Below are 18921 nucleotides of genomic sequence, written 5' to 3'. Positions count from 1 at the left end.
CCCAGACCACGAAAACGATGATACTGACATTAAGGGAGTTGAGATCAGCACAGCACCAAGCGCTGCAATTCGAGCTGAAGGCATGACACCAGGTAAGGTTTGTTCTTTCTTGTAAGTGCTGAAGCTGGAAGGAGGGAGGGAGGGAGGGAGGCTCGCTTCTGGCAGCCAGCTAAGCCACCCTGCTTCCCTGGGGTTCCTGTGACCTCCCTGCATTGCTTTGGTTTCCTTTCTAATGCTGCTCATGTTCCTGTAAGGATTTTCCCCCCTGAAATTGAGCAATATGTTCTTTGTGCATAAGAACTGCTTGTTGCACCGAGCTACAACCTACTGCTGCCCATTCATCTCCCAAATCACACAGGCTGCCTCCTTCTTTGGAGAAGAAACTGCACACCTCCAGAGCACCCAATTGCTTTGATCCTCCTCCATCCTACCCAAGAGACATCCATTACCAAACCCATCTGCAGCAAACACAGACCCAAGGAGGACGAGGGACCTGAGTGGGAAGGGAGCATCTTTTCCTCATCAGACTTCCACTCTGATCCACCTCTTCCTATTCCTGGATCTTGTTCAAACCTGTTGCAGGGGGGTTGGTCCTTTTCATTACACGTGTCTGTTTTCTCAGCCTCTCACACAACCTCTCTAACAATGGCAAGCATTTCATGCTCTCAGCTTTTATTTAGCTTCGGGTTACACTTCGCTATCAAAAGTACACAAAGGCTGGGCAGGTATCAAAAAAGAGGGAGAAAAAAAAAAATGCTTTTCCCCCAGATATAAACTGCAGCACGAAGTTTAAATCATCACATTTTAACCAGACAGGTTGCTGTGGGACGTTACTCATAAATGCCTTCCTCAGTCTGGCCCACAAAGGCTGGAAGGTCACCAATCCATTCACACAGGAGAGACCTCAAGTCCCTGACACAAGCAGCTACAGACCCAGCCAGACAGCCCAACAAAAGACTCAAACTGAAAATGAGAGATCAATATTCAAAGAGAGCAGCATAGCACTTAAGTATTTCTAGCCTTCCTTGCTCCTCAAGTGTTTAATTTTTTATACAACGCCTATCGAGGAAAACCACAGCAAGAAAGAAACCCATTTAATCACCATAATCAAAACAGCACTTCTCTGAGAGCTAAGTTTGGAACAGCAACAGTTCACCACAGCACCCTCAACGAGGGATGACCTGACACGGAGCTGCAAAACAAGGCACTGCATCTCTTTTACCTGCAAGGACGGAACGTGGGCTATCCTCTTCTGCACAGTGGTGCTGGTGGTCTTGGAAGCCATCCCAGCTAAGGTGCAAGCCTTCAGAGGAGGGGTGGGAGCTTCGGAGTCATTGGCAGGTGTGACACTCTTGCCAGCAGCAGCCTTCTTGCCACCCACCAGGCCTGCAAGAAACAGACAACACGCTTCAGGAGAAAAGCTACCGCGGGGCTTTGAGCTGTCAGAATGGGCTTGCTGTGCTACAAACTGCATTTTTTCCAAATAGAAGCCTCCCAAGGGAGAAAAATTAAGTAATTTTACCACCTTCCAGGCAAGGATGAAGGAGCCTTCTGCTAGGAACCATGCCTTGTTTTTGGTTTTGTTTTTCTTGCTGTTGTTGCTTTGAGGTAATTGAGTCAGTCGAGTTTAGAGAGTTAACCCTGCCAGCCACAATGCACCACCTGCTCATCAGGTCAGCTCTGAGCCCTTCCAACCACAGTGGGACACATACTGATGAGCACAAATTAGCACTTCCCTCCTGCTCAGCCACCTCCTCAAAGAGGAAGAAGAGCAAACAGTCTCCAAAGAACAAACAGGAAAGAGCTGGACATTTAGCCTGTCGCATTTTGGAAACCAATGGCACTTCTCAGGGGAAAGACCTTCCATCAGTGCCTACAAGCAAAGATTCCAATCGTGGCCCTCCTGATAGTTTCCCATGTTCAGCCTGAGAGAAATTTCAGCACAGTGAGCATCCTTCCAACAGCACAGAGGACAAGATAGCGATGATGACAAGTAACGCTGCCGGCTTACTTTGCTTGACTGCTGCAGTAAGGGCTACATTTGGCACGTGAGCAATCCTCCTCTTTTCTCCTGGCAGAGACAGGGAGGCCTTTTGCACAGCCACGGCCAGCTGTGCTGCCTGCTGCTGGGCCAGCTGGATCCTCTGGTAGCACACCTCCTGTGCTGTGGGCGGGCGGTACGGCCGGACTACGGGTCTGTTCGGAACCTCTGCCTGCACAGACAAAAAGGTTTCTAGAGCCAGCAATCCCCACCCTTCGGTTCTCATCCACCCAAAAAAGGTTTTTTTCTCTTCCCTGACCCATCCACCTCAGCACATCCTGGTTTTGGAGGGAAGATCCCAACCGTATTCCAGAATGCACAGCTCAGTCACCCACCACGAAGCGCAGCGCCCGCGACTCGCCCTCTGGGGAGACCCCTCAGCCCTCTGGGGTTTCCCTGAGCTGGGATTCAAATGCTTGTTTAATGGCCAGGGTGCCTGCTGTCCATCACCAGTGCTGAGCCCGCTTCTGGGCTCCATCAACACCCAGCTCCACATCTTGCATTAGAAAACAAATCTGGCCCCACACCCCCGACCACCACTGCGTGCTTCAGCTTCTAATGAAATGGAAACTATTCCCCCTTCCCCTTTGCTGCACGATTGCCTCAGCTCACTCCTTCCCTCCTTTGCTGTCTTTCCCATCCCAAATTACCAGCACCATCTTCCCCAGCAGCTCCCCACCTCCCAGCAGCTTTGTTTCAGCACTCTGGTTCCTTACCAACGAGTTACAAGTCACACGTACACATAAGTATTTATGGGATCAGAGAATTACACAAAGCAGCTCTGAGCTCTGCCCTGCTGCTCGGGGAAGTGTTGCACTGCTCCGGCCGTTACTGACACAACCACGTTACATATGCATCATCTTTATGTCCAAATGTAGGTCGTGGGAAAGGTGCCAAAAATGACGCTGGCATGGAGAAGTTCTCTCGGAGCAGAAGAACAAGAGAAGCAGTACAAACTTTGCCACATTACTTCATAACCACGGAAATGTGAGAAATCAGCTCCAACAGCCCCTGTGTGTAACACAGCTTCGGAGACCTGCAGCTGGGGTGAGCTGGCACCTCCTGCATTCCTGCCCTGTGAGCCGACAGCGGCTTCTGGAAACCAAACTGAGCGCAGCCAACCATTAAAGGATAATTACAGCCCTCCTGGCAGGACAGGCCACTCATTTGCTGCCTCACCTCCAATTCCTTTGGCCCGCCATTCCCCTTCAGAAACTCAGCTGAGAACTCAGCTCCCTCCCCTTCAGCCTGCTCAGTGTTTGAGTTATAAATCACGAGCGAGGCTGAGCAAATATTCGACCTGGAGGGACGTGGCAAAGCACGAGTAACCGTGCAGGCAAAAGCAGCAGTTCAGGTCTAACAGCACCTCCTGAACACACCTGGCAGCAGCACGGAGCTGCCAGCCCCAGGCAGGCACGTCCAGGGCTGAGAGCACCAGGCTGGCTCTGTTTGCCCACATGATGGCTGTGCTGGGGCTCAGGGCTTTGGAAAGCATTTGGGGATCAGCTGTCACATTAAGAAAATGTATTTGGGGATTTGTACCCGTCTAAAAGGCACCTATTTGCAATAAATATTTGAGTTAATGAATTTCCAACCCATTTGTTTCGGTCTCTTATCTCTTCACTTTGGAAGAAAGGGGCCTTATCAAAACACATGAACTGGCTGAAGATATGTAGTTAAATAAACAGCATTGTATTGACCTCGGGGCTTCAAATTATTAAAAGCAAAGAAACCTTTCCTAAGCAGAGCAGAAAGGAAGAACAATTAATTTGGGCTTCCCGGCTCAAATCAGCGCTTCAGCCGCCACTCTTATCCTGCTACAGAACATAAAACTGACTAATCTGCACTCAGCACCTGGAGGGAAACGCATTAAACCCTCAGAGAAAACAGAATTAAAATCCCAGTGAGAAAGAAATAAAAAGATCAGCGTGTCTTCCTTGCTTTTTCTTTTTTAATTCTCCTCCGTACTTCAAGTATTCCCACAGTCACACAAGAACAATATCAAACAAGGTACTGGCAGTACCTGCGTTGAATCGGGGCATATATAAATGTAGCAAAGGTTTTTAACATCTTACAAGATTCCTCCAGCTGTCTTTTAGCTCTCCTTACCGTGTGGAAGCACCAGTGGGCACAGCCTGACCTTGTTCTTAATGCAGTGACTGACAGAAGCCGTCCTGCAGCAGCAGGGAACACCAGGCAGCCCCCCCAGCAACAAGATGCTGAATCCACTCACTCCTCCACAGCTTACCCTTGGTTTTAGCATTGTTTCTTGGTGTGTGGCTGCTTTTTGTAACAGATGCCTGACCACATTTTTAGGAAATCAGAAAGGGGAAGGAAAAAAGAGTGATATCAAAGTATTCCAGTGAACAGTTCATATGCTGCTGCCTGAACAGGGGACCACACTGCGCCCCGATGTCCCAGGACAGAAAAGAGTCACTTTGGATGCCTCCTGAGAGCTGCACTTACATTTCCTTGTTTGACAAGATGAGAGATCCTTCGTTTTTGGCCGGGAAATAAGGTGGTTAAATTCTCTTCTGTCTTTTCTTTATTTCCTTCTTCCTTCGATGGCTGTAAGACAAAAAGAACAAGCTTCCAAGACTGACCAGGCAAGGATCCCTCCCCAGAAGATCAGACAAACCTCCTTTGGGGTGAACAGAGGGTCCTTGCAGGTGGAAACAACACCTGTGAGCTGTTAAATGAGACCCACTCTGACCCCCAGAGCCACCAGCAAAGCCACGACTGCTCCCACTGGGGTGACCAGGGCTGCACAGCACACAGCTTCAGCACCGTTCTGCCCAGCCCCTACCTGACACAGAGATGGGAATGCCTTCACCTCCAGCCACCCACTTCTCACGGCATGCTGAAAACTCAGGATGTTTGGTTGTTTGGTTGGGTTTCTTGCTAAGAGCTGACTCATTTTCTGCTGGTATGACACATTTCCAGAGCAGGTCCTGAACGCGTGCCCAGCACCAAACCGCATGGCTGCCATGGCACACACAGGGAAACGGCCCTGCATCTACTGCCCTACCCACAGAAGGGCTGCAGGGACCAATTCCTGGGGGATGTTTCTGAACGGCAAGAAACCCACAGCTCCTGCACAAGGAGCTGAAACTAACAGCTCAGACCTGCTCCTGTGTTCAACTTAGCTGATCCTTTACACAGGTCCATTCCTATGACTCAGGCTGGACCAGGCTCTGAGCACCCAATGGAGCTGTGGGTGCCCAGGCTCACTGCAGGCGAGTTGGACTGGATGGCCTTTAGAAATCCCTTCCATCTCAGATGATTCTAAGATTTTCTAGCTGATCTGCACTCAGCACTGCCTGCAGCCCCCAGCAGTGCTGTGAGCAGAGCCAGGACTGACAGCTTTCAGGTCCGGGCCGGAGGCAGAGCTGGGATGAGCTCCACTCCAGCAGAGCTGTGCCCATCTCGGGGTGCCCTGCAGGAGCACTTCACATCACAGCACTCTGAAGGAACTCGCTCAGCCCATTCATGCAGTTGGTTGCATCCCTAGTAAACTCTCAGTTCTCCTTCCAAGTGGAAAAGCAGCACGCTGCTCGCATCAACCTTCCCTCCAAGCAGAGCTGAGCTCAGGCCACAGGGGCTCCAGCTACAAAAGTTATCTCCTAAACAAACCTAAACCCCCAGTGAGCAATGCCATCCTGCTGAAAAGCTGCAGGGAAGCAGGTTGCTGCCAAGCAGCTCTCTCTCAAAGCATCTCTACACTGTGGTGCTTTCCAGAACAGGGCAGAATTACACTTTAATCTGAGGAATATGAGGTAACGGGTGTGCAAAGGCCAGGTGCAGTGGGACACGGGCAGCTGATCACTGCCACTGCACACCCGCGACAGCAGCAGAGCCCCTGGGTTGGTGCTTTCTGAATTTGGCCCATTTTGAGTCTTATTTGGAAAGCTCTGAAAGGAGCTTAAACTGGGCAACAGGGCCAAAAATAAAGCTGCCTTTCCTAGCTGAGAATTACACCAAAGAGAGAACAGCTGATCCTAAACAAGCAAAATCAAGCCATGCTTAATAGATTACACAGAGACCTGCCTCACACCAGGGTTGGAAAGGCCCTCAGCTGTCAGCAAGGCAGAGCTCTATCAGCATGGATCACTGCTGTTATTGCAACAGAGAGTTTGGCAGAAAGCTTTAAAACTCCCAGCTTTTCTGCTCACAAGATGAGCTCTCCTCCAACAGCTACACTCAGGTGCAAGCTCGTCACAACAGCTGCAACAGGGATAAGATTCATCCAACATACAGCCTCCTTCCACAGTGCTCTTCAGCAACTTGAAATACTCAGCCCCACTAAACCAAACCGGTGTCATTTCACACTTAGGTTTGAGAGAACCAACTCAGACAGGCGTTACCTGCTTCCCCAGCCTCCCCTTGTCTTCCGTTTTCACATCAGTGGATTCATTGAAAATCCTGAGGCACTCCTCCATGGGGTCTGTCTCGAAGTCCAAGTCCTTCTCCAGGCTGGAATAATCAATGTCATCAGATGTTGAGGAAGATGACGATGACTTGGACAACTTAGAACGCTTTGCTTTCTTTGCCTTTCCATTTTCACTCTGAGAATCCGAACCGCTGCTGTCACCATCCGAGTCTGAGCTCACGTCAGGTAATGTGGACGGCACAGGTTTGCCCCTGTCATCCTCATCCCCACTCTCATCTCCAAACAGGTCAACGTGACTCAGGCTCTGCTGTTTTTGCCCCTTCTTTGGATCTCCTTTTCCTGCAACATTGACCTTTTCCTTCTTTTGCTCCACTGCTGAGCTCTTGGTCCCTTTGTCTTTGTTTTTACTGCTTGAGGTCTCCTTACCATTCTTCACATCAGCTGTCTTTAGCTTAGACTCTTTCTTGCTGCCACCCAGCTTCTCCGTGCCAGAGCCCTTGGTGACATCCTCACTCTTGCTTTTCCCTGAACTACTGCTGGAACCCTTGGATTTCTCTTTCTTCAGCTCATCCACTCTCTCTGACTTGTATTTATCAGCTTTCTTTAAATTCCCATCAGTTTTCACTTTAACACTTTTGTCTCTGCAGTTTTTCTCTTCATTCTTTGTTTTCGGTTTTTCTTCTTTCTTGCCTACTTTGTCTTTCTCTGCATTTTTACTTTTCTCCTTCTTACCAACCTCATCGAGGCCGGGCGTTTTACTCACATCCGATTTCTTCCTCTTGGTTTTATCTTTATAATCTTTGTTTTTATTTTCAGTCTCCTGGTCATTCTTACCAGAATACAACTTTGCTGCTTTGGCATTCTTCTCCAATAGATTTTTCGGAGGGATTTTCTGTGAACCAGGCAGGTCCTCCACGCCGTATTTCACTGCAGTTTCTTTGCTACCCTGAGAAGTGAAGTCACCCGACGCAGCGCTCCGCTCTTTGCTGGACAATCCATCATCTGATTCACTTTCTGAACCAGCTTTTGATGGAGAGCTAACAGAGGTCGATTTGTATTCTGCATCAGCCTCATCTTCAGAGGAGGAGAACCTGGCACACACTTCGTACTCGTCGGGTGCTTCACAGAGCTTCTTTCGTGAAGGAGAATAGCAATCCTCATAACTAGGGACCCTTCCCCTTTTAGACCCCTTCAGCTCCTTCGTTGCAGCTTTGTTCAAAAGCCTGGCTGAGTAATTTGAAAGCGGGTCGTACTCCAAGTCGGTCGAAGGCTTGGAGTCGTCGATGACGTATTTATTGTTAGTGACAGTGCTGCTGTATCTTTTAGACTGTGCTACAGCCTTGGGAACGTATTCCAGCGAGTTACCTTTAGATCGCAGCGAATCCAAGGTGTATTTACTCGACTGGCCAGCAGCAGCAAAAGGAGTGGGGTTGTAGTCGGAGTTATTACTGAAGTTGTAGCTACCTGGATTATATTCTAAGGAGGTAAACAAATCACTTTGTGTCATGGCAGCTGACACAGGTGTTTCTGAAATAAGCGAGGCATCAGAGGCCCTGAGCTCCTTTGTGGTTTCCAACAGCTCCTCATACTTTTTCTGCTCTCTCTCAACTTCATTTTTGACTGCCTCGATGGCTTTGTTGACCAGCTCGAGCTCCAGAATGCCAGGTGTCATGTCTGTAAGATCAGCCAGGGCCCCATCCTCTGCCTCCAGCGAGGGCTTTGGCAGCTCAGGGTTGTAGGGATCATAGCCCCGCTCTGCAAAGGAAAAACACCATTTACTGTCAGTAGGTCAGGTAACATTTTCTTTAGATTTATCCCTACAGAATGCACACACTGTACCAAAAGCCACTAGTGACATTCTCTGGGCAGTGGCAGGTACACGGCTAGACTAGAGCTTCCAAAGTATTCCTGGTCCTTAAGGACTACAGAACTGTTAACAAAGTGCTTTTCTTACTCCTGGAATAGCTCTGTAAGTGAAATATTCTTTGGGGCATTGAAGGATAATCACTGCATTAGGACTAAGAGGAGCTGGGCATGCACAGAATTATCTGCTTAATTCAATGAAGTGCACGAGAAAGGACAGAGGATTCCAGCACGAGAACCAGGGATTAGGCTCTCATTTATTGATGCCAATGCCCAAAGCCCATTGAAAGCTCAGTATTTCCCACAGCAGCAGGAGGAAAACGAATCTTAGGTTGAATCCACAAAGCGCTGCAGGTCCAAAAGTGACAGCAGAGCTCAATTGCAAAGAACCACCCTGAGAGACACATGTTCCACCTCCCATGCAATGTGTGGGAGGACTCAAAAGCAGCAGAACACCAGAACACAGACACAGCAATCACCACACGCCTGCAATGCCCCCGTTGTCTTCTGCTGAGGTATGGAGAAGCTGCTGAGAAGGGACCCAGCCTCCGCCAGCAGCTCTCGCAAACCTGGTTATTGAAGGAGTGCAGCAGAACCCAGCAGATCAGAAACTCTCTGCGTGGCTTCATCAGAGCAACGAATGAGGAGAGCAAACTGCACTTCTCTGCGCTCACTGCTTGTCACTCACCTCCCCTTTCCCCCTCTGCCCACCCTCCTCCCCCAGGCGTGCAGCTGGATAACCAGGAGACAAAGCAGACTCCACTCCGTGCCCCACGCCTCACAAGACAGCCAAGCTGACAGCTGGGACCAGCACTGCACCCAGGGCACGTATTTCCATAGCAATTAGGTGATCAGCAAGCAGCTACTGGGGGGTTTTATAGTGGCATGAACACAAGCTCATAGGAATTCCCAATTACCACTTGATTCAGGAATACAGGGCAAGCTGCTTATGCAGATGAGTTTCTAAGAAGTAAATACAGGCTCTGTATCACAAGGAGAAGCAGTCATCTGAAGTGTCTGATACTTTATAATGAAAGCAAAGCGTATTTTAAAAGAAAAAACGAAGTGAAGAAGAGGCCATTCAGCAAGGGATCAGAAGCCCCAGGTAAATTATTTGCTGCCTTTCGACTTGGAGCAGGTTTCAGTGCTCACTATCGCAGCACTTGGATGCTACTACTTCAGAGAAACCTTTTTCCTTGCTGGAAGGACAACAGCAACACTGCAAAAGAACTAAATAATAAGCAGAGTGATAAGAGACAAGAATTGGGTCTGCAGTTCTCATAAGACAGAGGGTTACTTCCAACAAGAGGACCAGCAGCTGGACTTAAGGATCCTTATGGGTCCCTTCCAACCCAGGGTATTCCAGGATTCTGTATTCTGTGACCACGAATGCTCATCTCCCTTTGGCTGTGAGATCCACATCTGTGTAGCAGGTGGCAGAACAAACCTCCAAGCAAATAGGATGGTAGGCACTGGGTTAAAAGAAAGGCAGTGGTTTCATAAAAAACAAACTTGCTACCCTCTTGGGTCTGAAAGGTTGTTAGCAAACCAGCTCCTGACTGAGCAGGGGCTCTGGGCAAACACAGCATCACATCTTCCAACTGCCAGCCCAAGCTGAGCTCAGGAGAAGGCAGGAGGGAGAAAGGAGCAAGGTGCTGTGCTTGTATTTCCATCCATCGCCACGTGCTTCACTGTAGGGCACAAAGCAGCCCTGATTTCTCTCCACCTTGTGAAACATCAGAGGTAAGAAGAGCTGTACTGAAGTCTGGAGGTGGCAGCTTTTATCCTCACCCAAGAGGGAGACCTAAAATTCAGCACAAGAGTTGTTAGAGGGACAACTGAAGGCCTGGGAGTCTGTTTGGAGGTCAGCATTGGGCGGCCTACAAACAAAGGCGAGGTCTGGATCTCAAGACTTGCACACAAAAAAAGGCAAAACTACACCAAAACAACACTTTGCCCAAGAAACGCTGCCTTAACTACATCAAAACAGAGAGGAATTACAAGACAAGCACAGGCTCTGGTGTCCTATTAGGAAACGTGCCAGCAGAATAGCTCTGGACATAAAGGAGAATAAACAGAACCCATACCAACAGGAGTTAGCTGCAATTGCTCTCCTCATGTACCCAGCTGTATCTCAGGGTCGGGTTCTCCACACCTCCACACATTTCTTCCAGTGGAAGCATAAGAACACACAACAAACTCTGAGAACACCAGCAGGCTTTGAGATATGCTCACAGAAGCCTTTAGCAGGGATGCAGTTCTGGTCCCTAGCATGGAAACACGTGCAGAAGGGGATTTTATGCATGTGGAGAAATGAGATACACTGCCTGAAATCAGGCTGCTTCTTCAGGTGCTTGGTTTCACTGCTGGGAAGCCAGGGGAGGAGAGGATGTTGTGCCACAGGGACAACGCTGCACACACACAAACACCCCTTCCTAAACCTGGCTGCACAGAGCAGCAGAGCCATTACCTTACACTGCTTTCCACCTCCACATGAAGAGGTCAAAACTTTCACCTCCACGAGGTCAAAACGAAGTTCTGATCTACCAGATGCTAAAGCAAAACGAGGGACGTCGCTCAGCAAAACGCCTCTTTTCGGATGGATGTGAAGAGGAGCCTCCAGGCTGCCTTGGAGAGCCCTGAGATGGCAGCTCCTCGCAGGGCTGTAAGCTGAGCTGTGATCGGGCACTCCTGAAAAGGCAAACTACTTTCACAAATACCTCAGAAACGGGGAAAGGTCCCTGTGAGACACAAGAAGGTGAAGTTAACACCAACGCTGCAACAATCGAGTTATTAAGGATTTACACAGCACCTCAGGGAACCATTGACTTAAAGCAGAAGACAGCTTTCAAAGTCACCCAACCCAACCACGCTACGATCAGCTGCTTTGGCAAAGAGCGCCTGGAAGCATCAACAAGACCAAAAAAGAGATTCTCCTAAAAAGCCAAGGAGGGTTGTTTTCCTGGTTCTGGTCCTTCTGATTGTGGGCAAGGAGGCCTCAGCTCTGAGGTGGGGCTCTGAGGAAGGAGGCAGCAATTAGGAACTTGCAGTTATTGCAGTTTGTATCTCGAAACGGATGAGTTTGGTGGTCAAACTGCAGGCAGCAGCACCACCACGCCATGCTGGTAACGTGAGGTGCGTTCAGCAGAGGTGGGGAAGGTGGAACTTCACCTCAGGAGAGTGAAAATAAAAGCCTGTTTTATTTCGGTGTTGTCAGAACAGCCTTGTTAACAGCTTGCCTGTGTTCCTCATGCTGCTGCTTAGCAAATGGACGAGCTTGGAGATTAGCAATAAATTATTGCTGTTGGGAAATGATTTCAAGCTTTTCATCAGAAGCTCCTTGGAAAAGACAGCACAGAACGACCCAAAAAGGTTTTGCCAGTGGGTTGAGCTGCTGCTGCCCCTCAGCACTGAGCAGTGCAAAAGCAGGGGCAGTTTGGGGCTTATTGGTGAGGAGCCAAAGCAAAACTCCAACTATTAACACTAGCATCCAACCCCTAGGAAATAATTCACATGGAGACGTTGCAAATACTGAGCAGGCCAGGAGGGCAGGGGAGAGGAGCTAAAGGAAACACTTCTTTCCCTTCATTGAAACCACAGCCCACCGTAATTACTAACTGTAATGATTAAAGTTAAATGATAGGAGCACAGATAACTCTGTACTGGTGGAGGGACACCAGCAGGGCAAGGGCTGGAGGTATTACTGAGGGGTAGATGCTGCTCCCTGTGCCCCTCGCAGTCTTGCTCCCTTTGAGGTATCAGAGCTTCAAAGTTCTGAACCAACAGCACCATTTCTTGAGCAGAAAAAAAAAAAGCAACAAAAAAAGAAGCAAAAATGAGAAAAAATCTGCTATTAGCAAGGCAAACTGAAGGCTGAGCAGCATCCGTCGCAGTGATAAAGCAGGATGCAGTGCAGCCAGCACGGCAGGCTGGGGGCACTGAAGGGACCGGAGCTCAGCCCTGCAGGGCACACACTGCTCTGTTTCTGAGGGAAAAGATGGAGCAGAAAGCATCCCCACGTCGCTGGATGAAAACAAGGCTGACTTCGAAGTGTAAATACCTCAGCATGGCTGAGTTTCAGAGACGAAGGAAAAAAGAAACGAATGCTTGGAGAGCTCGGGCGTCTTCCTTTCTCCCTGCTCAGTTCTGGCTTAAAAAGGCACTGGAGCAGTGTGGCCACAAGTAATCCTAGCCCTGACCCCTCACTCCCTCAGTTCTGCAGCCTTTCTCCTGCTTGCTTGAGATAAGTTATCTTCACAGCACCTGTCCCATCTCCAGAACCACTTGGAGTGAAGATCTCCCATTTAAGAAGCAAGATAACAAAACAATACTACCTGAACGCAGTCCCAGCCACACAAACAGATGAAAAGAAAAGCACCTTTTTGGCTGTATTACATTGAAAAGCTTCAGCCATGACCTACAAAGGACCAACGCCAAAATCCAAACTGGTTTTCCAACCTGTCCAGCTTCAGCTCACGCAGAAGCCCAAATTAAAACAACTCACACACCTGCAGCTCCAGCCAGCACTGCCTGCTGCCCAGCAGGGCTCCTCTCCTAAAACACCAAGACACGAAAACCCTTCTGCAGCTCAACCCCCCCAGATCATTTGCACAGCCTGAGGATTTTAAAGGCGGGCACAGCTCAGAGGAGAGAGGTCCCAGGTTAAATGAATGGTGCCCATGTGAAGGAGGACACGCCTCCCCACGGCCTGCAGCCCGCACAACACCACGAGCTCACTTCGCATTCAAGAACTTCCAAGAATTACCTGAGCTCCCCGTGGTTAACAAACACTGCAGGTATTTGTTCATGCTGCACTCGAGGCTCTCACCATCTGCTTGGCACTCCACAGGCTTCGGGCACAGCGCACTGACCGTGTGCTGACACAGCACCTCTGGGCTGCAGCGATCATTAGGGCAGGACTTCCCAACCCCAAGTCCCGCCTTCCTTCACCCTCATCTCCTCCAGAGTCAGATTGGTTCGTGCTCCGGTTTCCACGGGGGCTTTCTGACTCTTTCTTCCCTTTTTTAGCTGCTATCACCCTGGGGGACTTCTTGTCCCCATGATGCACGTTGCACATATCGCCTCTTATCAGCGGGGTGGTTTCCCAAGCTGGGTGGTGCAGCAGCCCCACAGGGCCACCCAACGCCTCCCAGCAGGAGGACACGGGGCTGCAGGGCAGGGGCTGGCATGGCACGGCTGCTCAGGGCAGGCGGGCTGCTCCCAGTGCTGCTGATGGAGCACCACGGGGCTCCTGCACCCAGGCTTTGGGAATCTCTGGATCAGCGAATTCTGTTTTCTGCTTCTCCGGCGCAAAGGCGGCACTGCAGCGCCCGGCTCGAGGATAAAACCAGAATCACAGAACTGTAGGGGTTGGAAGGGAGCTCCAGAGATCATCGAGTCCAACCCCCTGCCAAAGCAGCTCCTACACCAGGTAGGCATCCAGGCAGGTCTTGAACATCTCCAGAGCAGGAGACTCCACCACCTCCCTGTGCAGCCTGTTCCAGTGCTCCTCACCTCACTGCACAGCCGTTCCTTCACACATTGGTGCAGAACCTCCAATGCTGCAGTTTCCGGCCGTTTCCCCTTGTCCTGTCTCCATTCACCACTGAAAAGAGTCTGGCCTCGCCATGCTGCCCCCCACACCTTAGATACTGATAGACCTGGATCAGGTCCCCTCTCAGTCTCCTTTTCTCCAGGCTGAACAGACCCAGTTCACTCAGCCTTTCCTCACAGGAGAGATGCTCCAGGCCCTTCACCATCTTCACGGCCCTCCGCTGGACTCTTTCCAAGAGATCCCTGTCTACAGAGGAAGCATTTAAATGTCAGGGCAGATGCTCCACGTGGATTAAGAAATCCTTCAGCAGCAAAGGAATCCCTGCAACGTGCAGAGGGGAACGTGGGGAGCCTGCACAGCCAGCGCCTCAAGGATACGGGGAGACCACTGCGCCTCGAGCGTCCCAAATCCTCCCTGCTGCTCCATTTCCTGGTGTGCTGCTGCTCCCCTGGGATGGGGAGAGAGATCAGTGCAGAAACACCTCAAGGCAGCACTCTGCCCCACAGCCCCCAGCAGAGCCCTGACACGAGGAGCAGCTGTGTGCCCTCCTGTAGCCAACCGCCAGTTCCACGACAAGAAACTCCCAACTGCTGGCAGGATGTTACACTGATTTACATGAGAAGACAGATCCTCATCTCACCATTAAGTCTATTTTCTATTTCTCATTTCAAAACTCGCCGTTAAAAACACCCACCAGCAGCATTTTGGTAATTACTGTCCTACAAATTAAGAAAAAAAACCATCTCAGCCCCAGCAATGCCCCACACACAGCTCATGGAGGGGTCTCGGGAAGATACACCAAGCTCACAGGTCCCACTTCTGCTCCTTCCATCTCCCTGCAGCAAAGGCAATAGTAACAGCTCTTCCCCACAAGAAGCTGACCTCAAACAGCAGCTACAGGAGAGATAACATCTGTTAAAGACCTCTTTCATTCATTACACAGTGCAAACCAGCACTATATGTCACACAGAGGGAAGGCCAGCCACTGTTCAGAGGCTGCTCCCATAGAGCTGGGATTTACCAAGCAGCCCCTCAATAACTAAGGAGGAACATGGCATGAACAGCAGACAGCATCCCTGGCCCTGCAGTGATGCACGAGCTGAGCATGATTAAAGTCAGGGTTTAAAAAGCCACTTCAGGTTTCAACAAGTGTCATTTCGTGTAGTGCTTCACACCCAGCGCCATCCCAAGCCACTGGTTTTAGGCTGAAGGCAGCCAAGATGAACACTGCCAAGCCCTTGCTGCCCCGGTGATGGCAGCAATAGAACGGAGCAGATGAGCCCAAGAACTCTGCAATTGACTCAAGCAAACAGCAGCCACACAGCATTAAGGCTGCTGAGCTGTGGGCCTGGCACCAGAAATGGCTGTGAGATGAAGGAGTGTCACCAGACAGCACACAGACACCTTTCAAACAGATCTGATCGGTAAAGCTTTGCCCATCCAAACAGAAAATGTGTGCTGCAAGAAAGCTTCAGACCGGAGGAGCAGCCTGCCCAGCACCCCCCGCCCAGCACTGCCCCCCGCCCCGCACACCGCCCCCCGCCCCGCCCACTGCCCCCACCCCGGCACCCGCCCAGCACTGCCCCCAGCCCAGCACTGCCCCCAGCCCAGCACTCCAAGGCTGAAGGCCTCACTCCTCCCGGCAGCACCAGGATCAGCACACAGAGCAGCTCGGCTCTGCAGGCCTGGCTGCAGCTTCCTGCTCCGGGCTCAGATCCCATCCACTTCTCAAGCATCTCCTGGCAGCTCCTTCCAAATCTGCTGTGCCTGAGAGCTGGGTTTCCTTACGGTATTTGCGAAGTGCTGCATTATGCTTCTTTTATGCCTTTCAGCATACTCAGGACCTAGACTTTAAAGCCAGACCTATTTTTCTCCTCCGCAGCTTGAAGAGACGCTTTTAGGACAGGAGGCAGCCCTTCCCTCCCACTTACACGGCCCGCTTTCAAAGCGCTTCACACGCGTTCGATAAGCTTTTCATCCTGCTCTGAAGCAGGTGGATTTCAGTCACTTCAGAGCTGGAAAAAGCACTTCAGCCCCAGTCAGGATGAAAACTTTCAGCCTGCGGATTCGCAGCCCTTTACAGGCTCAGGTCCCACCTCCCAGCCCTGCTGAAGAATCACAGATCATCTGTTACAGCGCTGCGCACCTCGAGGAGTGCGGAATGGTGACAAGGAGGTGTGGGGACAGCACTGCACTGCCCACGTCCCCCTTCCCCAGCCCTCTGTGCTCTGCCTGGCACACATCCCCAGCCTCCATCACACCTCCGCTCCTCCCGTTTTCAAAAGCTACTTCAAAGCTACAGAAGATCTACCAAGAGTTTTGGGGTTATTGCCAGTCCTAAGGTGATCCTCAAACATCAAAGCAAACACCAGCACGGAATCAATACGCTTCACAGGCTGGTTCTTTAGATGTTATCCTTTTTTCTAGTCTCTGGGGGGGGGGGGGGGGACCAAAAAACCTACAACCCACAGATCTGCACTGCAGCTCTTGGTGTAGGAACCACCTGCTTTGGTTAACAAAAAAAAAAGGTTTTAAAGCATCGAGCAATGTAATTAAATAGGTCAAAAATGCACTGCAGCAGGGCTACTTCAGAACAAGAGAAGCAGCTTTGCTGGCTGGGAGCAACCTGCTCTCCACAAGATGGTTGCCTGGTTGCCAGTGAAACTCCAACACCCCCTAGTGTAGATTTTAAACACATCTCCCAGTCTGCACGGCTTCAGATGGAGGGAAGGACAGCATCTCTGCATCTGAAGCCATCAAATGATGCTCAGCCACACCAAGAGCACCCCACAAACATTCTACAGACACCAGGCACCTTGCACAGCACCCCACATCCCTTCAGAAGGCCAACATTTGGCAGCAGCGTCACCATTTCTTTCCCATCTCTCGGCCTAAATGAGCACAGAAAAAAGGGCTGAAACCCAACCTGAGCAGAGGCAGAATTTGCAGAGCTGTGGTTGCAAACGCCAAATAAACCTCTCTCCCACCCCAAAAACACTGATTTCTGGGGCACTAATGCATGCAAGCCTGTATTAACACAAGCAGGACTTCTCCCATTGCCACTCATGTGGTGCTCAAGGCCATGATTTAGCTGTGGGTTATTAGGGGAGCATAGTTAGGTTATGGTTGGACTCGATGATCTTTAAGGTCTTTTCCATCCTGAGCAATGCTATGATTCGCTTTTTACTCGCTATAAGAAGCTGTGCAAACTTCCCAGATGCACCAAGGAGGTTTTTAACTAAAGACCAACCTTTGCTTCCCCATTTCATAAGCAAAAAACCCTGAAACTATTAAAAATAATTTAAAAAAATCCACCAAAAAAATCCCCAAACCCACAGCACTGGATTTATTTAGTGCAGCAGCAGCATCTGTTCCAGGTGGCAGAGCAAAATGAGCAAAACCTCGTTCCAGAAGTGACAGTCTGCAGATATTTAAAGGCACCAAAATAATATGCCAACAGGTAATGACAGCATCAAGCACATGGAGCACCTCCCCCGAGGAGCTCTAATGGAGCTTTGCAGATCGTTTTTATCGTACTGTGTGTGTCTGACTGTGACAGCTCTGGATGTGCTGCTTTTATTTCACATTAAACCACTGCCAGGGTAAGATGATTCGGTAATGGGGAGATAAGAGCAATTGTTAATCTTCCAAGTATATGAAAAACCCCAAACTTGGGCTTAAAGTCTTTAAGGCCATACATGCTAGCCTTAAAATAAGGAAGCAAACAGCATTCTTCTGGGGAGAAGAACACAGGCTTCTCTTTGCAAGAAAACAAGCAGATCAGAGAATAATGACTAAGGAAAATGAGAGATGCTGGAAGGACTGAACAGAACAACAGCTATCTGTTCTGTAGCCAAGCTCCATCTGAGAAAGCTGGCAGTGCTCTACACCTCACTGAGGCCCTTTTGGGGCTCCCCACAGGTCGTCACCGGGCAGGACCGGCTGTCAGCCACCAGACCAGGCCAGACAGAGCTGCAGCCCCACAGTGCTGCAGAAGGGCTGTGACAGCTGCCGTGTGAGCTGTGTGCCTGGAGGGCCAGGAAAAGGCACGGGAACAGAGCTGTGACACAGACAGGCTGTCCTCAGGCGGCAGTTATTTCACAAAGCTGCTCCTTAGGGTCAGGAGGAAGATGGCTACAGCCATAGGATGCCCGGGGTCGGGAAGGACCCAGATCCCCCCAGCTCCATGCAGTGGGCAGAGATCAGGAGCCCAAAGCCGTGAACCCACGCACTCCCAGCGCTGTGGGGCACCCACCTCCGTGCACGGAACCTCACCGCCCCGAGCACGTAAACACCCCTCCTTCCCCATGGCTTTACCCAGCACCGAGCCGCCGCCCCTCACCCCACCGCTCCAGGCCTCGGCAAGAAACCCGAACGACACCAAAACGCCGCAACGAGAACCGCCCGGAGCCGCAGCCTCCCCTCACGGGGCCGCTCCGTGGAAAAGGAAGGCGACAAGGTTCGGTTCCTGCGGCCCGGCTCGTACCTGCGCCGAGGCCCAGCGCGCCGCCCGCCCCGTGAGCTCCGCACCGCGCCGCCGCGACCGGAGGATGCCGGAAATGGCAGTAGGGCCGACGGCACGGCGGACCCTCCGCGGCGGTGAGGAAAGGGCAGTCGATACCGCGGAAGTAACCGGTGGACCGCAGCATCCCGCCGGCCGCGGGGCGGGGAGCGGAGACGGCGCCTCCGCCTCACACCGCCGCCATCTTGGAGGCGCCGGGCCCGGCGGCGGGAAGGACCCCTGGAGACGCCGCTGCCCTCACAGAGCTGTCCGCGGCGCTGCCTGAGCGGGGAAAAGGGCGGGAACGGCAGCAAAATGGCGGTCGCCGTCTCACTCAGCCCTCGTGTACCTCCACGTGCAGACGGGGGTTGAGTTATGCGTGCAGAGTGAGGGATGGGAAGCTGGGAGCAGCTTGTAGAATGGAGCCTGGTGGTTGTGGTCTGCTCAGGAGGAGCTCAGGGAGCATAACTAACCAACCTCAACCATAACTGTGATCCTAAACCCTAACCGTGACCAACCTCAACCATAACCATGATCCTAAACCCTACCCATAACCAACCTCAACCATAACC

The 18921-nt window shown here is 51.0% G+C and overlaps 1 protein-coding gene and 1 long non-coding RNA gene across 3 annotated transcripts in view; one reads left to right on the top strand and one right to left on the bottom strand.

Moving 5' to 3' along the window:
- The window catches only part of REXO1 (RNA exonuclease 1 homolog), a 33153-nt gene extending 14604 nt beyond the window's left edge, over nt 1-18549 (bottom strand). The window contains exons 1-5 of one of the 2 annotated variants that reach the window (XM_042891476.1): nt 18335-18549; nt 6406-8186; nt 4508-4609; nt 2012-2213; nt 1223-1386 (exon numbers count right to left, since the gene is read on the bottom strand). In XM_042891476.1, coding sequence (XP_042747410.1) covers nt 1223-1386; nt 2012-2213; nt 4508-4609; nt 6406-8186; nt 18335-18497 — 2412 coding nt within the window. In that variant the 5' untranslated portion in view covers nt 18498-18549. Of the gene's footprint in view, nt 1-1222; nt 1387-2011; nt 2214-4507; nt 4610-6405; nt 8187-8863; nt 8906-18334 lie in introns of those variants that run through there. The other variant, XM_042891478.1, reaches the window with a different exon arrangement.
- LOC122191243 lies at nt 10-3635 on the top strand. Its single transcript, XR_006182330.1, has 2 exons — nt 10-92; nt 2920-3635. It is a non-coding gene; the product is annotated as an uncharacterized LOC122191243 (long non-coding RNA).
- Nucleotides 18550-18921: the final 372 nt, after the last annotated feature.

The sequence above is a fragment of the Lagopus leucura genome, unplaced genomic scaffold (assembly GCF_019238085.1).
Source record: "Lagopus leucura isolate 7727_CA_CO unplaced genomic scaffold, USGS_WTPT01 145-9_obj-0_obj, whole genome shotgun sequence".
NCBI classification, from domain to species: Eukaryota; Metazoa; Chordata; class Aves; order Galliformes; family Phasianidae; genus Lagopus; species Lagopus leucura.
This window is presented reverse-complemented; position numbering and strand designations above follow the sequence as displayed.